Below are 24155 nucleotides of genomic sequence, written 5' to 3' on the forward strand. Positions count from 1 at the left end.
TTTTTTTTTTTTTTTTTTTTTTTTTTTTTTTTTTTTTTTTTTTTTTTTTTTTTTTTTTTTTTTTTTGTCACATCTTTTTCTTTATTTTTACATTATATCCTTCACGTCCTTATTATTTGACATTTAAGAATACCATTTTATATATATGATTAAATTAACAGCAGGATACAAATTAAATAAATGTAATGGAAAATCTCCAAAAAAAAATAAAATAAAAATAAAATTATCCTATTGTAACAATCATGCTCTTGAAATTTCAATTCAACCAATTAACCTTCTAAACTTACAAAGTAATGCAATTAAACCCTTCAAATTTACAAAGTTCACACTAGCTTTAAAAAATTGGATTAAGATTATTACAATTAGAAAACTAAAATTTTAACAGTTAATATTATAGTTTTAAAAAATTGGAGTAAATTATAACTATGATGGGTTGGGTCGGGTCGAGTTAGACATTTTTTTAGATCCAATTCAATTGTTTGAGTTATAAATTTTTTTCAAACCAAATAACTCTAATTAAAAGAAAATAAAATGTTAGCTGGTAAAACATTTATTTATTTATTTTTAAATATTTATTTGTTAGAATTGTTTGGATATTAAATAATTAAGAAATAAAATAAATATATTTATTTTGTGAGCAAAAATATATTTGTTAAAATTAATAATAAATTTTGGTAATTCAATTCAAACCAATTTAATTTTAGAGAATTATGAACCAACTTAATTCACAAAATTTTCATTCATTTGAACCTGACTCAACAAAATTCATCAGGTTTGGGTTCAGTTGATCAGAGTTTTTGGGTCATCAAATTTTTATAACACCCCTAATTATAACAATGCTATATTTGTAGTAGAGTGGTGATTTGTGCATTTTGAAACATCTAGTGGCTGAATTTTAAAATATCATAAGTTGGGGAGGGATGGACCAAATGGAGATCATATATATGAGCTGAAATGTGATGACTTACCAATAGCTGCGGAAGGACTAATAGGGAAATCAGTGAGCACACCATCAACTGAAAATCTGCCATTGTCGAAGTACGACAGGTACTCAGTAATGGGATCATAGCTGTAGTTGTAGCTCAGTGGAAGGTCATTATAGAACTCTGAAGCAAAAACTTCCAGCTCTGCTTTATGAGCATCAGAAACAAGAGAGGTTTCAGGTTGTAGGTAGCCATCGCCATCAATGGGCCGTATATAGGTCTTGGGAACAATAATTCCAGAGGCAAATGTCTTGATAAAAGTGAGGTTGCGTAGGAGAGTGGCGTATGTTTGATTGGTGGTAACCTCAATAGTAGCTGGTCCTAATGCCCGAAGGATCAACTTCGTTTTGTGGGGTTCGATTCTTGAAGATATGCTTTTAAGAAATCCCACCTCTGGTGATGATATGTAGTTAACAGTGATGCGTTTCGTTACAGAAAGTATGAAGTTCCTCATGCTCAAGTTTCGTTGAGTGTAGAATGCATCATGCTGCGATGAAAAAAGTAAAGGGGATCGGTGAAGACTATGCAGAAAAGGATGAACATTGAACTCAATAGAATTACCTGAATATTCAGCCAAAGTCCTGGTGGATTCAACTGCTCATACACATCTTCAGGACCGAGAATAGCAAAATCATTGCCATCAAAATTGTCAGGTCGAGAGTAGATTCCTTGAGTAACTGCCCAGGAAATTGCTCATTAGCGCAGTTAAGAGCGGATTAACTTGTTGAAAATTTTAGAAAATTAAAAAAAAAAACGTTAATTAATCGTTAGGGCTTAGTTCAATGTTGAAGTTTTCTGCAAGCATTGATCATCTGAAAATGACTTTGGTTATGAATGATCTGTGCTCATTCATTGTAATAGAAGAAATCAGACAGTATTTCAGGTAACAATAAATGAGAACTTGAACTTACGAGTAACATTTTCCAGATCTTTAGAATTGAAATCGACTGTGAACAATCCTTCAGTATGAACTCCATTAACAACATAGACACTGCTGCGGTTTTTCGCCAGAACATTCGCACCGTCAGTAGCATTGTTGAGCCTCAGATCCGGGAGACAAATTCCGACTTCATCTTTAGTTAATTGCACATCACACCATAAGATCACATCTGGTACACTAACCATTAGTGTAAAATTGTAGGCGATTCCGCTCGAATCAGGAAAAATCCCTGAAAATCCACCGCGAGCCACAACGAATGGAGGATTTCCTGCACAACAAAAGCCAAACGCAAATTCAAACTCCGATACCTACACGTGTGCATTGAAATCCTCCGATTCAAATTCGAAGTTATTTACAAAATGCTAATCGAGTTATAATCAACTTCACCAATCCATTTCCGACTTCCGACTTCATTTTCAACTTCTTTCAACACAACAAGTAAATTAACCTTCTACCTCCCAACGATTCACAACAAAAACAAAAAAAAAAAAGGCAACAAGATAACTAAAATCATTGAGATTAATCCGAACATTACACTCACCACTCAGAGTCTGCCATGGAGAGGTATTATTAGAGCCCTGAGCAGAGACCAGCGCCACGAACAAGTGAAGAAGCAGAGGAAACAGCAAAAGGAAAGTACGAGAAGAGGAACACATTGCCGGAAAATTCCTCCAGCGACTCATCGTAGAGAAGGAGAAATTCAGAGCGCCTCCGCCGGAAAATTGACAGCTGTTGACCGGAAGAACAAAGCCGGAGATCACTGAAGTAGCCAAGATCAAATTTAGCGAGGGAAGTATTTGCAGGGGAGCTTTTTGAAGGTGGCGGTTTATATTTTTGGTAGTAATTTAATAATTTTTTAAAAAATATATTTATTTAAAATTACTGGAAGTCGGTGCATGTTTTTTGATTGATAGTTCCCACGTACACACATCAATCAAGTCGGCTTGATTCTATCCGGCTCAGCTCAAGCCAAGCCGTTTCCAATAAATATATTCCAGCCAAAAAAAAAAGCGGTGCCAGAGTGGCAACAATTGTCGTGACGTGGGGACACCAAGAATTGAGCATAAATAAATTGGCAAATGATTACGTGGCGAGCAATGATTGGTTTCATACATGGAGTCAGTTGAAACCGCGCTTTTGTTTGCATTCATAGTGGGTCCCAACCCGTACAACTCAGCAATCGTATCTCCATTTTAATTTTGGAGAGAAATAAAAAATGATATTAATAATAACTTTTTCTTCTTTGTTTCAAAATTTTATTTTCTTATACGGTCTTCAACAAATCAAATTTACATTTTAACCCCGCGAGTCGTAATATCGTGTAATTTCATTTAATATGATATCAGAGCCTGAAGTCGTGTATTTTTTTATTAATATTAATTTCTACTTTTAAATATAAATAATGGAAAATAGTTAAAATGTAAAATTTTATTCATTTTAATTTAACTTACCATTTTTGGGTTTTTTTTTTTTTTTCATTTGGAGGGACCTTTATGCTAATTTAGGTAGGTTTTGACTGCTTGGATTCAAGTGCTAATGTAATTATTTTTTCCGTTGGATAAATATTTTTTTAAAATTAAGCATATAATTATTATTTTCAACTCTAAGTTTTCTTTTTTTTGGTTATTTGTTTATATTTGAAAATTTTAAAAATAATTATCGTTAAAAAAATATGAAATTAATTACATAAAAATAAAAAATAAAACGTGCATAATTTTCAATAGAGATGTTCATATGACCCAATAACCTAACTAACTCAGACCGTCAAACTAAAATCATAAATTTTTTTATTAATTTTTCAAAAATAAAAAAATATTGACTTTTTTTTTTTGTCAACTCAATTAGTACGAAAATTAAAAATATTTGATATTTGTAACTAATGTTAGTAATGCGTCATATATGATTCTTATTAAATAATAATAATAAGAAGAAAAATAATTTGACAACTCAACCCGTAAATAGAGAGTTCTATTGGATTTAGTTTTTAACTCTATCCGAGTTGTCGGATCATTTTGAATTGGTTTTAAAAAAATAAATTATAGAAGGATTTTTTTTTTTTTTTTTTTTTTTTTTTTTTTTTTTTTTTTTTTTTTTTTTTTTTTTTTTTTTTTTTTTTTTTTTTTTTTTTTTTTTTTTTTTTTTTTTTTTTTTTTTTTTTTTTTTTTTTTTTTTTTTTTTTTTTTGAAATAATCTGTAAAATGTCAAATTTGGGAATTAAATTAAAATATTACACCCAATTTTAAAATTGATATCTTGTCAGTATTTATCCAAATTTAATTTTTTTTCCCACAACAAAATAATAAAAAGAATTACCTTTTTCAAACATTTTTTAATTAGTTGGTATGAAATTAAAAGAAAATCTGTTAATTTTAAAGAGGATTTAGAAAGGTAATAAATTGCATTTACTTTTTAACCTTGATGCGAAAAGGATGAAATGATAAGTCAAATGGAAAGAGCCTTTTGAAACAAATTTTCTCTAGTTCGGGTTCGGTTCAACGGGTTTCCATCGACTCGAGTTTGGTTAATGGATTTCCTCTAGGTTCAACTCAACTCATTAAGTTTCTTCGGTTATGTCTGGTATACTGTTTTTTCTTCTGTTTGATTTTGGTTTAGGGTTCGGTTGAACTTTTTGAGTAAACTTTAAGTAAAAGTATCTTATGAAAGTGAAATTCACCTAGTGCGTTCGATGTGTACGGGACCATGTGTATGCATTTCTCGACTCCAACAATAGAATCATTTACTGGGTATTTTTAAACGCTCAACGTTTTTCAAATTAATGGCATATAGGGTGGGTAATGGTGCTTGCTATCGAGGTCACGAGATAGTCAATTTAAAGTTTTCCTCTTTGATCCCATAAAAAAAATCTTACGTATTTAGTTATTTTTATTTGAATTAGTTTAAATTTTGTGACTAGATATAACAACAATCTGATCGATTAGAATTATCATTGTGTAACGGCCCAATACAACGTCGTATCCCATCATCTCATCTTAGTTCATAATTAACATGGTCTATATGTCTTGATGTCATTCCAAGTCACAGGATGTCGTCAGCCATCCCAACTCTCTCGGTTATGTTATCGAGAACAGACCCACGTGTCGTTCATAACATTGGGACATCCCAAATATCCACCCATTCGGGTTCTATCGAGACATTGACCCTCCCATGTTAATGTCATGTCATTTATGGTAGGAAAATACCAAAATGCCCTTTAAATTTTAGAACCTGCACCATTCTTCAATCTCGCCATTACAATATTAATAATTGAGGGAAATATTAAATGAAAAATATTTTTGGAAGAAAAGGCGATGGTCAAAGTCAAATAACTTTTTAACCAAATTTTCATTAAAAATAATCAAATCATTTAAAAAAAAATAATTAATGTGAATTTTGTTGGGAATAAGGAAATGGCATTATGACGTGGCAGTTTCTTAAAAATGGAAAAAATATGAAATGTGATTGGTCCACGTCAGCAAAGATTAATTCAACTTTATGCAATAATTTAATAGTAAAATTTTAATTTTAAAAAAATTAACGATGAAATTGATAATTATATATATATTTATATAAGACAGTCAACCAAATAAAATTCTCGAGAAAGAAGACGGGGATCGCTCGTCAAGCCTAATAGGTGGTGGTATTACACCTTTTTTAAAGGAACTGTACGTCACTTTTGTCTTATATCGTCCCAACATCAAGATCTACTCTTTTCTTAAACCAACAGGTTTACTTTGCTAAGAGAAGATCACGAGAAAGTGAAAGATTTTTTCTCGATATCTTAATTTTTTAAAAAAGTGGGAACCATTTAATATATTTAGTTATATTTAAAAGTAATGATTATTTAAATTCATTTGAGAATATAATATTATAAATTTAATACAAAAATTTAAAAATTATAAATTTTTATAAAAGTTTAATATCTAATATGACGCAAAAATTAACTGAGGTAATACCTAAACAAATCATAAAATAAATTTAATAAAAATTCATATAAAAATGGTAAAAAAAAAAGTATTATTGGATAATGTTTTTAAAACAATTTTTAATAAATTTTTTTTATCGTGTCCGTTGGGATCGTCGAGGACAAGACACGTGTGAAGCTCTGTATTAATCTATTCCCACGTGTCAGTCCACGTTTCCCTAACGAACTGCTCCATTGCGCGGGCAAAATCTCTCTCAGTTCATGTTAATGCTCTTGTGTACAGGGAAAACGGTGTTGCAGGAGATTTGAAGCGACGAGGGAGAAATGGGAGTGCTCGAAACTGTCAAGAACATCGGCAGCGACCACGCCCCGGTCGTCCCCTTGACGTTGTTCGTTGCCGTTCTTTGTTTATGCTTGGTTATTGGCCATTTGCTCGAAGAAAATCGTTGGGTTAATGAGTCCATCACTGCCATTATCATTGTATACTCTCTTCATCTAAAATATAGCTTTTGTTTTGTTTTGTTGATCATATGGATTCCCTCTTCTTAGTAGTTTAGTGTGTTAAATCACACTAATTCCATAAATCTTAGTGGATGGTTTAAATAAATATTTTATGATTGCTGTAAAATTCGCACTCTTCTGGTTTGGAGATTCGTTCAAAGTCCAATTGGAAGAAAATGATATTAGAAGAGTTTGACCACGAGGTGTTTCTATTCTGCAAGACTTCATATCACTGAATTTGATTTTGAAGGCAAGGAAGTCGGTCGCACCTACTGGCTTGATTGAGCTGGATTTGATTTGATCGACTGATTTGTGATAGTGTGTTTTTTCGTGTTGGAGATTAAGAACTTCTGTGTCTGCGTACTATAAGTACCATCATGTCTATCTTGAGCATAGTATGATATTGCCTTTGGTCTAAGCCAAGCTCGCTTGGTTTTACGTTTGGGTGCTAAAAAGTCTTACACTCTTAGCGATGTGGAGATGTTGTTCTTAATCTTCTTTGCTTCTGATTGATGTGATCTGTGTGATTATTTTTGCATCTCCAACTATAGTTATTCACAAGGACAAAAATGACCTTGTTTCAGGAATTTCAAAATAGATGAGGGGTTTTGTAACGGCCCAAGCCCACCACTAGCAAATATTGTTCTCTTTGGACTTTCTCTTTCGGGCTTCCTCTCAAACACATCTACTAGGGAGAGATTTCTACACCCTTATAAAAAATGTTTCATTCTCCTCCCCAACCGATGTGGGATCTTACAATCCACCCCCTTAGTGTTCTTGCTGGCACTAGTTCTCTTCTCTAATCGATGTGGGACCCCCCAAGTCTACCCTCCTTCGGGGCCTAGCGTCCTTGCTGGCACACCACCTCGTGTCCACCCCTTCGGGGCTCAGCCTCCTCACTGGCACATTGTCTAGTGTTTGGCTTTGGTACCATTTGTAACTGCCTAAGTCCACCGCTAGCGGATATTATTCTCTTTGGGCTTTCCCTTTCGGGATTCCTCTCAAAGTTTTTAAAACGCGTATGCTAGGGAGAAGTTTCAACCCTTATAAAGAATGACTCATTCTCCTCCCCAACCAATATGGGATCTCCCAGGTTTTCTTTGGGAGACAAGAACACTTTCAGTATTGAAGTTCTTGGGGTTTTTATTTATTTTTTCTTAAACATTATTCCTTTTTTGAGGGGCCCAAGACATCTTAGTTTCAAAGAAATTTGCATCTAGTTAACAGTGCTAATGTTTAGTAGTTACCATTACTTAGTTGCTATTTGACTCCATTGAGAATGACGGCTAAATTATGTTCCTACTCAAATTTATCCTTGCCTTTTTAGTTCACTTGTTTATGATCATATCTGAAGGGAAGGAAAATAAACTAAACATCTCTTTTTCACTGAGTTAACTGTGGAATAAAAGATGTTTTATTGTCAAATGTAAAAAAATGCTGAGCACTTATTTTTTTGTATCTTTACGTCAAATGTTACTTCTTACTTACTGAATATTGACGACCGAATTTTTCAACTGCTTCCATATATGATTGTGATTAAAGAAGAATGACAATTGTTTTCTTATTCTAAGTTTTCTGTTTAAACAGGGAGGTGTTACTGGCACGATCATATTGGTCTGTAGCAAGGGAAAAGATTCTCATATCCTAACTTTTAATGAGGAAGTGTTCTTCATGTATCTCCTTCCCCCAATAATTTTCAATGCTGGGTTCGTACAGGTTTCTGGTTTTATCTTTGTATATGCTTGTTGAATCGTTCATGTTTCACGGACTGATCTTCCTGTCTGTAGATTTCAAGTTAAAAAGAAGCAGTTCTTCCACAACTTCTTGACCATTATGCTGTTCGGGGTGATTGGTGTTTTTATATCTGCACTCATTATAACATCTGGTATAAGTCAAATCTATTCACCAACCAATTCTTAATTCAACACTGCAATAAGGATATATCATCGTTTGGACACTAAGAAATTTTAGTTCACATGAAATGGTTTTTTATGCACTGATTAGGTAGCCAGTGGCTGTTTACAAGGATGGGCTTCCATGGTCTGTCCGCACGAGACTATATTGGTGAGGTCAAAATTTGAAAACCTAATTTTTAGTCGTGCAGATTTATGTTGATTGAAATTATGTAGTTATAGGGTAGATTAATGAAGATTTTTTTTTCCTGATTCAGCTATAGGTGCTATTTTTTCATCCACGGACACAGTATGCACTCTGCAGGTTAGCTTGCGCTCCAACTTTCTCTTTTTGTAATCATCAGTATCAAATTCGATGGTCGCACTTGTATGTTGTATTTCCGAGAAATTACTATTATGGATGGTCCTTCATGTAGGTACTACACCAAGAGGAAACGCCTTTACTCTACAGTCTAGTCTTCGGGGAAGGAGTGGTGAATGATGCAACATCAGTTGTTCTCTTCAATGCAGTGCAGAAGATTGACATCACTAGGCTTAACAGCAAGACAGCCCTTCATGTGTTTGGAGATTTTTGTTACTTATTTTCAACTAGCACCATCCTTGGAGTGACCGTAAGCTTGATTTAACTTCATAATGGGTTACCAATATAGCTATATCCATGTGCTAGTCTAGACACCATAAGTTTCTGATATAATCGTGCAAACTCTAAAAAAAATTATCAGATTTTTATGCATTAATTTGGGCTTGCTTATTTTTTCTGTTATGCTGCTCCCTTTCTAATATAAGGTTTGGGAATGGTCAAAGGTCTGTTGTATGAAATTAAAGATGGTAGACAAGCTTGGTGTATTTCACCTTGCTAAAGGACGAGGTGCTAGAACCTGAGTGTGTGATATGTAAAGGTCTTTCTCATCAAAATCTTTGTTTTTCGATTTAGCTGAAGGCATGGCTGCTCTTCCTTTATATCCCTTCGTCTGAAATCCTTTGGGTTCATTGTTATTGAGTCGGATTTCAATTTTTGGAACGGATACTCATTTGGGACCGGGTTTAGGTCAGGAATGGGAACGATCCTTACTATTTCCTCATTTGGGTGTTGTTTGTGCTAGGAAGGGGAAGAAACTGTTAACTTCGAGCAAGTTTCTAGGTGCCTTTGGTTTGTCTATGGTTTTCTGTAGATCTCTCATGGATCTTCTTTTCTGTGAGATGATCATCACGACCATACAAAGAAGACTCAAGGTTTCTTGGTTGTAGACTATCAGATGGAATTTGTGAGAGATTTGGTTTGGGAGGAACATAGATGATCTTTACCAATTCTCTACCACCCTTGTGGTGCCTTCTACCAATATTAACATGTTCAAGCGAGACTAATAGAATATTTGGTTCAGCCAGCTTTAAGGAACATGTTCCTTATTCAATTAGACACAATCTTCTTCTTCTTCTTCTGCGTACTGGTCTATTCCTCTGTATAAACTTCTTTGATAATGATCAGACTGATCAATCTTGTGCACACAGCTTGACCAAACCCTTTAGTTACCATTCCAGCATAACTATAAATATTTTCTGGAGAATGTTTCCATTAAATGATTTTTTGTTTAGTGGAATAGTACATTGCCTTTTCATTTTTTGCAGGCTGGGCTTCTAACAGCATATATCCTGAAAACCTTATACTTCGGGAGGTTAGTTCCTTTTCCTTCGGTTTGGATATTTTACATACTAATTGTGACACATTTTCAAAGTAGGTTCAAGTAGCCCGAACTCTCCAATCTGAAGTCTTATTTTCTTACAGGCATTCAAGTGTGCGTGAGCTTGCGATAATGGTTTTAATGGCTTACCTTTCATACATGCTAGCAGAGGTAAATATGTTTACACGTTGTTTTAAAAATAATGTCAGTATTAATTTTAGATCCAGCTTTTACCGAAGGGTAATATTGAAGATTAAGCAAACTTTTCCTTCTCTTTTCTGGTTTTGTTTTGTTTCATTTTTTTTTTTTGGTTGATACCACTGTTTAAATGAGCTTCTTTTGGCAGCTTGATTCCTCTATAAAAAGTTAATTAATCTCCGGACAATTAAACATTGCTTTTGAAGTATCATCTTTACTTTCTTCTCATGACTAAGAGTAGTTACAGTTTATGAAATCACGACTCTCCACAATGATATGATATTGTCCACTTTGAGCATAAGCACTCATGGCTTTGCTTTGGGCTTCCCCAAAAGGCCTCATACCAATGGAGATGTATTCCTTACTTATAAACTCATGATCATTCCCTAAATTGGGGAATTGGTTGGGGAATTAGCCAATGTGGGACTCCCTCCCAACAATCCTCAATATGCTGAACTGGGTCTGCTTAAGGACTAAATAAACAAGGACTAAAAAAGTAATTTTTCCTAATTATATTTACCATAACCCACTATCATCGGTCTCTAACTTGTTTATCCTTTTATCCAATTATGAAAAATAAGCATTCAATTGTGAGGTCATAGTTCAATTTCTACCCTTTTTTGTGCAAATGATACTCTTTGCTTTAATTATTGGTTTAAAAACAAAAATTAGTATTTTAACTGTAGTTGTGCATTTGTTTCATTGGACAGTTACTGGAGTTGAGTGGAATACTCACAGTTTTCTTTTGTGGGGTTATCATGTCGCACTATGCATGGCATAATGTGACTGATAGTTCAAAGATAACCACCAGGCAAGTACAAGCACAACTTCTAGATGTATGCTGAAGGTAACAATATCTGTGTTCCAATGGTTTTTGTAATCATTCTTCTTATGACATACTTACTCCAGGCATGTATTTTCAATGATGTCGTTCGTTGCTGAAACTGCAATATTTCTTTACGTGGGCATGGATGCTCTTGACATAGAGAAGTGGAAGATAACTAAATTAAGGTATCAATTCACTGTGCTTTATTGTTTGTGTTCCATGAAGTTATCTAATAAATCTAAAAAGAGTGACTTGGATTGTTAGTGACACCTGATCCAAATAGACCGATAACTTGATTATGATCTCATGAAAATAGCCCATTTCTCTTGATCTTTTTCTTTCTTGTTATGGCGTTCTAAGGTCCTTTCTTGGAAAGTGGCCTTAATAATGAATGGACACTCACAGAGTGCTCTTATCGTCTCTTAATCTTTTCTTCTAATTTCACTCTAGTGAGAGAAGACAATATACCTAATGTGAGGTTTTAGCATTTGTGAACTAAGAGTTTGCATATCCAAAGCGCTTATTAAGGTTCTTTGATTCCGACTAGGATTACCATATCATTTAGGATGGACGTGAAAAAGGGGTGTTGTGAAGCAGGAGACCGAGGCACTTGGAATAATTCTTAGGCCATAGGTGGGTGGCAATCAGGTCCCTATGTGCCAAGATGTTGTTGACCTATAATAAGTCTCATTTTTAGCAGATCAAATAACTGAAAACTGATGAGTTTCCAATATAATGAAATATATCCAATACGGTAGTATTGAGCGTTAATGATCTCATTTACTGTGTTCTAAGATTATACTTTATAATCCTTTGTAACAGATCAAATGCGCAGTTTAACAATTAATTTTTTTTTTAGCCTTAAATTTTAACTATTCCATAAAGCATTAAAAGTGGTAATCCTTTATATGCAAACTGTACATAAAAGACACATGGACGTTTTTGTTTCATTAACATTTATAATGCATTAGGACTTCATCATAGATTCATAGTGTGCCATTTCCAATCTTCGAGAAACCACTGTTAACTTTGGCACTATCTTAACAGTCTAACCTGTTGGACTATGATGCTAGGAATATTTCACCTGTTACTAAAATCTTTCTTTTTTAAAAAATCCTGGCAGCTTGTGGAAGTTGGTTGGTACATATAGCATAACAGTCTTCTTGATATTGCTTGGTCGTGCGGCCTTTGTATTCCCCCTATCTGCCATATCGAATTACTTCAATAAGTGTGAAGATAGATCGTCATCATCTTCTATAATCACATTTAAACAACAGGTCAGTATCTCCATGTAATCGTATTAGCATGGAATCATGGGAACTACACAGATATCACTGATCTATGATGTGGTTAAATTTTACAGATCATAATATGGTGGGCTGGACTGATGAGAGGAGCTGTATCTATTGCTCTGGCTTTCAAACAGGCTAGTCTTTCTTTCTGCTTTGAACTGTTAATTGATGCAATTCTGGAGTATATCATTTCTGATTTATCGGGGACAGTATCTATTGAACATGAAATGTTTTTGTATTTTGAAGTTCACCTATTCTGGGGTTACACGGGATCCAACCCACGCAACAATGATTACCCTCACCACGGTTGTGGTGCTCTTCACTACGGTGGTACGCTTTCCATCTTCTTAATGTATGTTTTTTTCTAGTTACTTTAAAATTTGTACTTTGTTACAAAGATAACGCTACTTAGGAAGAGTTGCAATATGGCATGAATTGTGTATAGCGTCAAAAATTTACTTTTATGAAATTCAGGTATTTGGGTTTCTAACAAAGCCGCTCATAAGATGTCTACTTCCACTCAACCAAGCAACTAATGGTGCAAGCAGCAACTCCGGTCCGAAGTTCACCGAAGAGGACATAACTCTCCCTTTGCTTTCCATGAAAGAGTCTGCTGCAACCAATGTCCTCCGTGCAAAGGATAGTTTGTCGATGTTAATGGAGAGACCTGTGTACACCATCCATTTCTTTTGGAGGAAATTCGATGATTACTACATGAGACCTATATTTGGAGGGCCTCGCCACGGCAACCAACCTAGTGGTTCTGGTTGTTAGGAAAAAAACCGTGGGAACAGCAACGTTGATCGAACAAGGATACAAATTGGGAAGGTTAGAAAGTCTCTCTCACACTAAAATATTCCAATCCTCATTGATCACTAAATATGGTGCTGGAAGCTTGATGTTTGGAACCTTGGAATGTTGGTAGCATAAAAAATATGGTCATTTTTGCTCTGTAAAGCTGGAAAAAGGAGCACTGTAGAAACTGTCATGTAATTATTGGTTAGAAACTGAATGAATGTGCTCTTTTTCTGACCACAATGCTGCTATGTTTAGTAGACAAGGCTTTGGCTCACTTGTAAATAGCATTTTGTCTTTGTGAGAGATCAAGGAACATGTGCTGCATCTTGCCTTCTATATGTATATACAGAGTATTGTCTTGTTTACATTTTAGTCATTGATCTAGAACTTTAGTGGAGGCTGCTGTTTTTTCTGAATCAGGGAAGGTACTTTTTCAGTTCTTTGATTGTTAGCATAAAAAATGAACTTGTGGTCTGTTTTAGACTCTCTCTCTCTCCAATTCCTAGCCACAAGTTAGCAGGAGAATCTATCCTTGTCAGATAAGGACAAACTCCTTGTGTTCTTTTATTACTAGTGGGAAGCTGTGGATTTTAGTTGCCTTTTGACATGATTCCATTTGTTTTGTTGGTAGTGGTGGACTTTCCATTGCCAATAAACATTGATTCTTGAGGTTGGATTTATCTTTTAGGATGAACTTACTAATTGTTAAGGACTGTAGATTATGTACCTTATGGATAAGAAAACATGGGAGTGTTAATGATGTTTCTTGTTTCCTGAGGGATGTTTGGTTCATGGAAGCTAGATTTGTATAATGGATCTGATTGTAGTATTTAGATTTGTGGTGTCCGGTTTTGTAAGTTCGTAGTTCGTAAAGTCGGCAAGGTTTGGGAGTTCTACGTTGTAAACCAGTTTAAACTAAGTCATCCCTTTGGATGCTTTTGTTATTGCAAATGGTTTAGTCATTGAATTAGAGGTTCGGTTGAGTATAGCTCAACTAGTTAAGTCGTTTTTTCATTTTTTTTTCTAAGAGAGTTTATATACGATTTAGTGATGGTCAATTCTTTCAACCAAAAAAGATCATTACATTTGACTTCAAGTGGTTAATGATCAAAGTTGTTTGTTTCTATTTATAGGTTGGGCCTGGTTCGTGGAACACATGGAAGAGCTCAATATCGTAGTGTTTGTCTTTGATCTTTATAGGTTCTGTCTAGTTCATGGAACTCGTGGAACTCATCGAAGAGCCTAATACCGTAGTGGTCGTCAGAGATGTTCTAAAGAAGTATGTATAAAAGTAGTAGATTTATTGCAATGAAAAAGGAGAGTACAAATTAGAAGAGGTTACACTTTTGTTCATCCCTCCAAGGGAAGGAGGAAAGAAACTATTACCACTCTTCACACAAAGATGGCAAAGCAAAATACACATCACAATGAAGAAAGACTCAAAACAAAACTACCCATCTTCTTAAAATGCATGCCACTTCAAAGATCACTGCATAGACCTGCCATGTACAAGAAGAATGAAGAAGTCATTATACTTCTCCATTAGAAAAAGCACAATATCGTGATCGTAGTTTCGAGAAATAAGAACATTACCAAACAGGGCTTAAACATGACACTCCGGTGGGATCGATAAGCCACATTTACCAGGCAAAGCCATGGCATTTGCAGCGTCGATGCCAATGGCAGGAAGCATAGACTTGAGATTGCAAAGACACTTAAGGTCAGCACGGCGAACCACAGCACAGCAGCCTTCCGTTGGCAATGGCAGAGGCTGGCCATGCTCCGGAGTGGTAACCGCCGGGCGGCATACGCCGAGGTCAGTGGTATCGATCTTACACAGCGGAGATGCGAAGACGCCACCGACGGCGATCAAGAACAGAGCTGCCACCAGAACCTTGTTGGGAGCCATTGGTGATGGAGGAAGGAAAATTTGAAGCTTTTTTTGAAGAATTGAGGGTGTTTTGAGGGTGAAGGAGAGGTGGGGTTTTTATAGGAAGGAAAAAGTTTGGATCTTGAGGAGTGTTAGTTGGTTGTGTTTTGTGTTTTGTGTTTTGTGAAGTTTTAGATGTTTCACGTGAAGAACAGTCTGTTGTTGATAGTCACGGGTTGAGTTGCTATCTCTTTCTCTATGAATGTGTGTATATAATAATGTGGATGATACTCAAAACCTTGCATCAACAATATCATTTTGATTCTTCTTGCTTTTTCCTATGATTGGCTCATGTTCTCTTTTATCCCTATTTCTTCCGTTAAATTATACGTTTTAAGTTTTAAGTTTTAAGTTCGTATGTATTTAATCCCTAAATTAAAAAAATGTTGGATATATCGATTGAATGACGAAATTCTTGAACATTTGGTGATCTCATATATGTTGATATCATTTTTTCGGACAGAAGATGATTATGTAAACACTTACACGAAGTCTCGCTTATCAGATTCCATTTTGGAAGACAATTTTTTATAAAGAATTAGTCATGATGTAGCTGAATTATGCATAATATCACGAAAAATGGATACATATTTACTAGTTTAAGAATCCTTGAAAATTATTGAAATGAGTAGTTATATGTTGGCTAATTAAGAAGTTGACCATGAGTTTATAAGTAATGAATACATCTCCATTAGTATGAAGACTTGTAAACTATCATATTATTGTGGAGAGTCGTGGTTTCTAACACCAAGTCCTCTTGTAGAAGGTGGGATCTCATTATTTAAGTCCCGATATCACTCTTAACGGATCTATGTTGAATCATTAACAAGTTGTTCGTTGAAGAATTAATGGTACTTAAAGGATCAAATTAATATTTAATATAAAAGAGAAAATATTCTTAATTTGAAGTGTTCAAATCTTTTAAGAAGATCCCACAAACATTTAACCTTCGATTTGAGTCCTCACGAAGAAGATTTCATGATAGATTCATTGTTTTGTCAATTCTAAATAAAATCAAAGTAACGTTTTCTCTACTTGAATAAGGCGTTCATCTTCAGTGTATCAAACCATCAATTATTAAGATAATAATTAATATTTTATTCATCATATTCTAATGGTTACCAATAAATATTTTTTTTTTCTTTGTATCTATACAAATTTGTGTTATTTGGTAATTCAATTAAACTCTTTTTGGTAAAGAATTCAAACTTTTTTAAAACAAATAATATTTTATATTTTTGTTTATACAGATTTTGATTTTGAAATTTCATAACTTAGAATTATAATTTTTTTTAAAAAAAAAAAAACTTTAAGAAATCTAGTTTCATGTGATATAAACTTAATTTATTTTTATTTTTTAAAATTAAATATGTATAATACTCTAATATATTATAAATTAAATAATATTGTAATATTATAATTATAAAAAATTTATAACTAAAATGAATTATATATTCATAAATTAATCATTAATACTTTTTATCCAACTTAATATTTATTTTTGCAACTACTGGTCGATAAATATATCTTGGAATATAATATGAACCATTATTAGTATTTTATATATATATATATATATATATATATATTAACATCATTCGTACTAAAAATTATTTAGATTATAGGGAGGCGAAAAACAAGAAATATCTATCCAACACATTCTAAGAAATATGGAATAAAAATATTTATCGAACATATATGTGGCTCTAATTCTTAAAATATTTTTATTGAGACGAAAAGGAGTACATATCAAGAAATGGTACTCTGAGATGGGTAGAAGTGGGTTAAGTCAGTATCGCTATGGAGCAACAAGTCTCATTCCCGACAAGCACACACGAAAAGCTAGATGTAGGGAGCACAAAATATTGTAAATTACAATGAAGAAAGACCGAAAATAAAAGTAACCCATCTCCTAAAAACACATCATTCCAATCTGTTTCCAAACTAACCACGGCACTCGGGGGGAGTATGAATGCCACATTTGGAAGGCAGAGCCAAGGCATTAGCTGTGTTAATCCCGATGGTAGGGAGAACAGACTTGAGGCTACATAGGCACTTGAGATCTGCACGTCGGATAACCGAACAGCAGCCTTTGGTTGGAGGTTGCAGCGGCTGCCCGTGTGGTGGAGCAACCGCTGGCTGGCACACCTTGAGTTCCTTCGTGTCGACCCGACACAAGGGAGTAGCAATGGTACCAGCCAGAAACAGGCTAAAAAGCAATGACGCCAAAAACTTGATCATCGTGGTCGCCATAGAGGGAAAAATGATTGAATGGTGGGTTTGGGATGGGAAGATCAGGAGGGGCTTTATAGCTCTACATGGCTTCACGTGAAGAACTGGCCTTGGTTTGAGAGTTCACGGGTTGGGGTTGGTCCAATGCCAATGCATATTTTAAATCTATCTACCTTTTAATATATATATATATATATAAGCTATTGATCACATCATTTACGAAAGTTCTTTCGTGCAAATGAAATCAATTTAGTCAGTGTTTTGTTCGGGTTCACTAAAGAAATGATTTTTAAGGTGATAGAATTCGAACCTATGGCCATTTGTACCCAAAATAGATGCTTTGATCAGACTGCGCTACACCTCGTCTCACATCGAGTCTTCAGGGGGAGGGGGATAATGCAAGATGGGTAGTTTATATGATCTCACATAAAAGTTTGAATCTTTCTTTGGGGATGCTTTACTCCAAACCCCATAAGGTTCTAAGACGGAGCTTAACTTAAGTCTATCTCGTACACATTTCGACAATTGGCCGAACGAATCAAACTACCTTTCCTTACTTTAGGGTTTGCTTTCATATTTTCAACCGACAGACAGTATGCTCTAGATCAATCGAATCTACTTCCTAATTGTATTAGGCACTCTACCCGTCTTTACACATACAAAAAAACACTCAGGACGAGGTGTAGACAATGTGAGATTGACTAACCTTCCCAATCCATATTCCAATGTGGGGAGGAAACGCTACTATTATCTATATGCATTTAATTTAAAGTGAGAGAACTTGAACTTCTAACTTTTGTGGTTGAGAGTAATGCCTTTAGAAGTACATATTGAAAACGCTACTATTATCTATCATGCAATTTAACGACGAGAATTTGAACATGTAACCTTCTCGGTCGAGAAAAATACCTTTTAACTCGTAAGATAAAGCTAAGGGTAAAGTAACAGCGTCCCTTAGCAAGCCTTTCTACACAAAGAGACAAAAGAAGAAAGCAGAGTAAAGGCTAAACTTTTACTACATAAAACATATAGTTTATCCATAATCAGTAGAGTGTAAGGATGTTAGAAACTCCAAAGCTCATTCTAAACCTAAATACAAAGTCAGACAAATGGAAACCACCCAAAGGACTATGGCAGGCAATTGCAAAATAAACTCTGCCATAAGCCCCCATCTTACATTCCCAAGTTCACACCTAACTTACTTACCTTAATATAACATCCACAAGTACAATATTAAAATCACTGCTTACAACATTTCATATATATATATATATATATATATATATATATATATATATATATATATATATATATATATATTGACTTTTCCGAACACTGCACCGATATAAGTCGCTAATGCCATCAATCTGCAAATGCAATCAAGGATCGACGTTCATTAGTTTGTCCTTCTTCTGCCCAATCCTTACTTTGGTGCTTTTTTGAAAAAGAAAAAGTAGAAGAAACAAATTCTTCAACTAAAGGTAAAGCATGCACCGCAGCTGGCACTGCTACAAAAAGCTAATCCTTCAGTTCTTTTTTTGAAAAGGAGAGAGGAAAAAGGAAACAACAGTCCTTCGAAATTCAAAGCTGCAAATTATTTTGTTAAGGTATCCATACTAAAAAGATAACTTTGTACAGGAATACATTCATGGGTAGCAGTAATTAGTATGTTTCATTAGATTTCTATAGTGTAAGATTGGATTAAATAGACCGATACATATTTTTTAATCGAGTTTTCATGTTCTAGTTTAACATCTTTGATGAATTAAATGTGCTTTTGTAAGATCCCATATCGGTTGGGGAGGAGAAGGAAACATTCTTTATAAGGGTGTGGAAACCTCTCCCTAGTAGACGCGTTTTTGAAAACCTTGAGAGGAAGTCCAAAGAAGACAATATCTGCTATCGGTGAGCTTGGGATATTACAAGTGTTATAAGAGCCAAACATCGGGAGATGTGCCAGCAAGGAGATTGAACCACGAAGGGGTGGACACGAGGCGATGTGCTAGCAAGGACGGGTGGATTGGGGGGGTCCCAGATAAGGGAACGAGTGCCAGCGAGGACACTGGGCCCTAAAGGGGGTGGATTGTAAGATCTCACATCGGTAGGGGAGGAGAATGAAACATTCTTTATAAGAGTATGGAAACCTCTCCCTAGTAGACGCGTTTTAAAAACCTTGAGGGGAAGTTCGAAAGAGAAAGCCCAAAGAAGACAATATCTGCTATCGGTGGGCTTGGGCTAATACAAGTGTTATCAGAGCCAAACACCGGAAGATGTGCCAGCAAGGAGATTGAACAACGAAGGGGTGGACACGAGGCGATGTGCTAGCAAGGACGGGTGGATTGGGGGGGTCCCAGAGAAGGGAACGAGTGCCAGCGAGGACACTGGGTCCTGAAGGGGGTGGATTGTAAGATCTCACATCGGTAGGGGAAGAGAATGAAACATTCTTTATAAGAGTATGAAAACCTCTCCCTAGTAGACGCGTTTTAAAAACCTTGAGGGGAAGTCCGAAAGAGAAAGCCCAGAGAAGACAATATCTGCTATCGGTGGGCTTAGGCTATTACAGTTTTTATCCTTTTCATGGTGGTAGAGTATGTCAGACTCATAAGTTTCTAGAAGATATTTTAACATGTCAGGGCTTGTCTGTCAAGTTTAGAATCCTAGGTGAACTTCTACGGTGTTATAATCAATTCTACAGTTTTCTCTTTATCCAGCCATCTTTCCTAGCAAACAGAAGAACATATCAGCAGCCTCCAACACTAAGAAATTTCAATCGATCAAATTATATGCTTTTGAAAAATGTGAATTATGATGAAGCCAACAAGGAAGTTAATACTCCAGAGAAGGATTCAACTCAGATATCAGTTTTAATATATAAGAAAGTTAGAATGCACTAACCATCCTAGAAGATTAGCAATCATGATCTCCTAAATATGTGGTGGCGGCCTAAAACTTCTGGGATTCCCAGTGCAGAAATGCTTTCACAGCCGAACAGTTCTTGGAGTTTTGCATCACACAACACCGCCATTGGGTTTAGTGGGTCCTGTTTTTACAACCCAAAAACACAAGAGTAGAAACCAGGCCATTTCAATTTAAGTGAATGATAATGGGAAAATGAGAGAACAACATCCAAGATTAGTATGGTAACAGCACAAGCCCACTGCTAGCAAATATTGTCCTCTTTGGGTTTTCCCTTTTGGACTTCACCTCAAGGTTTTAACCGCATCTGCTAGGGAGAGGTTTTCACATTTTTATAAGGAATGTTTCGTTCCCCTCTCCAACTGATGTGAGATCTCACAATCTACCCCCTTGGGGGCCAGCGTCCTCACTGGCACACCACCCAGTGTCTGGCTTTGAAACCATTTATAATAGTCCAAGCCCAACGCTAGCAAATATTGTCCTTTTTGGGCTTTCCCTTTCGGGCTTCCCTCAAGATTTTAAACGAGCTGCTAGGGAGAGGTTTCCACACCCTTATAAAGAATGTTTCGTTCCCCTATCCAACCGATATGAGATCTCACAATCCACCCCCTTGGAAGCCTAGCGTCCTTGTTGGCACACCTCCTGGTGTCTGGCTCTGATACCATTCATAACAGCCCAAACCCACCACTAGCAAATATTGTCCTCTTTGTGCTTTCCCTTTCGGACTTCTACACCCTTATAAGGAATGTTTCGTTCCCATATCATTTTACAAACAAATGATGTATCACGTTGAAGAACTGGTGCAAGACTCCACTCAGAAATGTATAATTGGAAAACATTTTAAATGTCATGCAAAACAGAATAGTAATAATCTATATAAACAGACACGATTTTCTTTTAAATCCTCAGGTCAGGTGTATAAATTAGGAACTAAATCATTCCAGTACTTCGTTTAATTTATATGAGAAAGAAAAGTAAAAGGCTCAATAAGTTTGACGGAAGTTTATGGAAAGTATTACTCATTACGATAGATAGACAAAATGCAAGAAGGTGAAAGTTGCCATAGTTTATTTTCAAACCTCAAGATGATTGGCTCTTATGTATTCCCATATGCGTCTCAGAACCTCTGATTGAAGCATCTCCCTTCCATCAACACCAAAAAAACTTGCAAGAGCTTCAGATATAATCACAGAAGGACAAACACTAGGTTCTGCAGCTTTTACAGCAATTGCAGGTTCATTCTCCACTCGTGCCTTCTTCGAACTTGACGGTTCTGACAGGATTATAAAATAAACTGTTGATTTCTTTCATAACCAAAGGGGCACAAGGGAATCAAACTGGATACTTACTTGTAGGTTCAAGAGAAATGATGTGCTTGGCTAGCAACTTATTCATTTTGAACATGTCAGTGCAGTCTGTTTCGAATACCAACCGCAACTCATCGTTGCATATTATTTTTCTTTTGTTACTCGGATCCTGTAGGTTATTTTTTCTGATGTATGCCCATAGCTGTTTCACTATCTGGATCAAGGCAAAAGCATCATATGAACCTCATATGTAATAACATAGAAAATCAAATAAGAAAGTGGTAAGAACCTCAGTTCTTGGCAATTCTGGTTGCCCAACAATTGTCTGAAGTTCAGGAGAAACGCCACAAAGCTTGTTTAGCCCGCCCGGGCCTCCTCTTCTCTTAGTCTTGGTCTGAGTGCTGCATTCGAGCGGTAGAGGTGAGTTTAATCAGCCAGAAGATACATATTCAGGTTATCAAAACAAGAGAACAAACAAAAATCCATGCTTACGGCTACCAGCTGATATGCAGATTCAACAGTATTACAAGCTCTAAGCCACATGGCTTGATTGCACAATAAAAGTAAGCCCAGAATGGAAAAGTTATAGCGATTTTTATAGAAAAGTGCACATACAATATAAAGATTCCTCACAAGTAGATGCCATATATCGATATCTATTTCCAGTAAACTGGGGCAGCTTCCATCCTCATCTAATTACCTTCCGTGCTGATGCACAAATCCAAAGTTACAAATTCCTATGAAAATTTTGTCTATATATGTTCAATGGCTGTGCTGACCAGACTAGCAACTAGCTGTTCTAGGCTTTAAAGGAAACAGACAAAAAACAAATGAAAACTCAACCTGCTCGTATTAGATACCTATGAACACTCATTTGACAAGACATCATAACAGGCAATTTACTTTTTCAACAGCCAAGACAAAAGCAGAAAGTCACAGAAACTCTGAGTAATCTCCTGAACACAGAGATTAACTAAGCAGGGGCTCACCAACATTCATTGGAAACTTAACAATATCGAACCCCTCGAGAAAAACCACTAATTAGTGCACTACACACTCCAAAACCCTCACAACAAAGGTCAAAACAAGTAAACAAACAATTTCAATGCCTTCTTGCCCTATTTCTGAACTGCTGAAGTAGCGAATTTCACAAATAACTCCTACCCTTACTCGATTACACTAGAAAATCAACTACACTTCAAAATTGAAAGAGATTCGCACAAACATGCACACCCAAAACGAAGTAAATCAAAAGGGAGGGGACTCAAAAAGAGCCAGAATTCTAAAATTTGAAGAACCCCACCTCTCCTTCGGCGGGTCAGAACCGACAGCAGTGGAGGGAGCGGCGGCGGTTTCCGGTTTAGCCGGAGGAGGCTGAGCAGTGAAAGTATGAAAAGCAGAGGAAGTGGGGGAAGGAGCAGATGGGAAATTAGGGCTTTGATGGGGTGGGAGAAGGTCTTTCTGCGAAGAAGGCGGTGGTTGCTGCTGTTGATTATGATGATTCTGATGAATTTGAGGCTGTTGAGGATGAGAGCGAAGGATTAGCTGAATCTGAGCATGGATGAAATCGACCTTATGAGACAAATCGAGGCCAAGCTTGGACTGCAACTCAAGAACAACGGCGTTGAGGGAAGAAAAAGGGTTAGGGTTTGAAGGAGAAGCGGAATCGCGTAAGAGACATTGTAAAGCTTCAGAAAGCTCTTGTTCTGAAACCATTTTAGCTTCTTGTAGCTGCTGCTGCTGCTCAAAATTGATTCATAAATTAACCGAAATTAACGGTCCCTTGCTTCCTCGGCTTCACTCTATCTCTCTCAAGAACTCTCTCTCTTTCTCTCTCAAGAACTCTCTCTCTTTCTCTCTCTTCTTCTTCTTCCTTTCTCTCTCTTTCTGTGTGTTCTGTGTAGAAACACAAAGTGACAAAGCCGTCCATTTGGGAAGGTGGGTGTGTGTGCGGGTCACCAAATACACCAATCATTGCTTGCCACGTTGCCTCTCGTCTTCTTTATTTATTTTTTTATTTTTTTATTTCTTTATTTACATTTATTCATCTTTTTTTTTCTTTCTAATTATCTTACACAGGTATATACGGACGTATTAATTATTAAACTATTTATTTAAAACTAATTAATAATATTGGTAAATAAACAAATTTAGAAATTAAATTAAATTTTAAGATACATTATTGTTTTATTAATAAATTATTATAATAATATAAGATTTATAAGTATATCTCATTTAATATAATTTATTATATTATATATCTAATGTTTGATTTTGATTTATTAAATATAAGTTGGATTATGTTTAAATAATTTAATTAAAATTATTTATTTCTGGATAATTATTAAGACTTATTACAAACTCGAATTTTAAGTACATAAATTAAAATTAAAATTATTTCTGATTATCTAAAATTAAATAAGAAAATATTTTATTGATAAGAAATTCTTATCACACTAAATAATATTTTCACCCTTTTTTTTATTATTACCACTTTTTATATATGTTTTTTAAAATTATGTTAAATCTTACTCTTGAATGCTCTTGTATCAACACGAGCAACAAACGGGGAAAATTGTGAGTATATAAACACTTCGTAAGCAGCTTACTTGAAGGCTCTCGTCGCTCTTTAACCTAGTAGGTATCCACGTGTTTTACTTTCAGCTCTAGGAAGTTCGAGTCTTATCTTTACCGTTGTTTTAGCATCTAGGGAGGTTT

At 35.4% G+C, this 24155-nt stretch overlaps 3 protein-coding genes across 4 annotated transcripts in view; 1 reads left to right on the forward strand and 2 right to left on the reverse strand.

Annotated features, from left to right (window-relative positions):
* LOC111480529 (glycerophosphodiester phosphodiesterase GDPDL3-like) overlaps positions 1-2745 on the reverse strand; it is a 7444-nt gene extending 4699 nt beyond the window's left edge. Inside the window, exons 1-4 of the mRNA XM_023125626.1 lie at positions 2465-2745; positions 1895-2191; positions 1545-1660; positions 969-1470 (exon numbers count right to left, since the gene is read on the reverse strand). Coding sequence (XP_022981394.1) covers positions 969-1470; positions 1545-1660; positions 1895-2191; positions 2465-2606 — 1057 coding nt within the window. The 5' untranslated portion in view covers positions 2607-2745. The remainder of the gene's footprint in view (positions 1-968; positions 1471-1544; positions 1661-1894; positions 2192-2464) is intronic.
* A 3389-nt stretch (positions 2746-6134) lies between these two features.
* On the forward strand, positions 6135-14393 carry LOC111480562 (sodium/hydrogen exchanger 4). Of its 2 annotated transcripts, XR_002717855.1 has the most exons (15): positions 6135-6325; positions 7934-8052; positions 8134-8231; positions 8351-8410; positions 8517-8563; positions 8676-8870; positions 9886-9932; positions 10043-10109; positions 10847-10947; positions 11046-11147; positions 12086-12239; positions 12326-12388; positions 12501-12584; positions 12729-13082; positions 14186-14393. XR_002717855.1 is itself a non-coding variant. In XM_023125677.1 (14 exons), the coding sequence occupies exons 1-14, from the start codon at positions 6170-6172 to the stop codon at positions 13026-13028; spliced, it is 1593 nt and encodes a 530-aa protein (XP_022981445.1). In that variant the 5' UTR covers positions 6135-6169; the 3' UTR covers positions 13029-13386. The 2 variants fall into 2 exon arrangements, 1 of the variants encoding a protein (XP_022981445.1); XM_023125677.1 differs by lacking the exon at positions 14186-14393 and having other exon boundaries at positions 12729-13386.
* Positions 14394-18203: 3810 nt separating this feature from the next.
* Positions 18204-23329, reverse strand: LOC111480626. The gene is made up of 7 exons (XM_023125770.1): positions 22741-23329; positions 21727-21838; positions 21480-21651; positions 21210-21403; positions 20110-20254; positions 18536-18581; positions 18204-18485 (listed from the first exon to the last, which is right to left on the reverse strand). The coding sequence occupies exons 1-5, from the start codon at positions 23151-23153 to the stop codon at positions 20129-20131; spliced, it is 1017 nt and encodes a 338-aa protein (XP_022981538.1). The 5' UTR covers positions 23154-23329; the 3' UTR covers positions 18204-18485; positions 18536-18581; positions 20110-20128.
* Positions 23330-24155: the final 826 nt, after the last annotated feature.

The sequence above is a fragment of the Cucurbita maxima genome, unplaced genomic scaffold (genome assembly GCF_002738345.1).
Source record: "Cucurbita maxima cultivar Rimu unplaced genomic scaffold, Cmax_1.0 Cma_Scf00006, whole genome shotgun sequence".
Taxonomy (NCBI): Eukaryota; Viridiplantae; Streptophyta; class Magnoliopsida; order Cucurbitales; family Cucurbitaceae; genus Cucurbita; species Cucurbita maxima.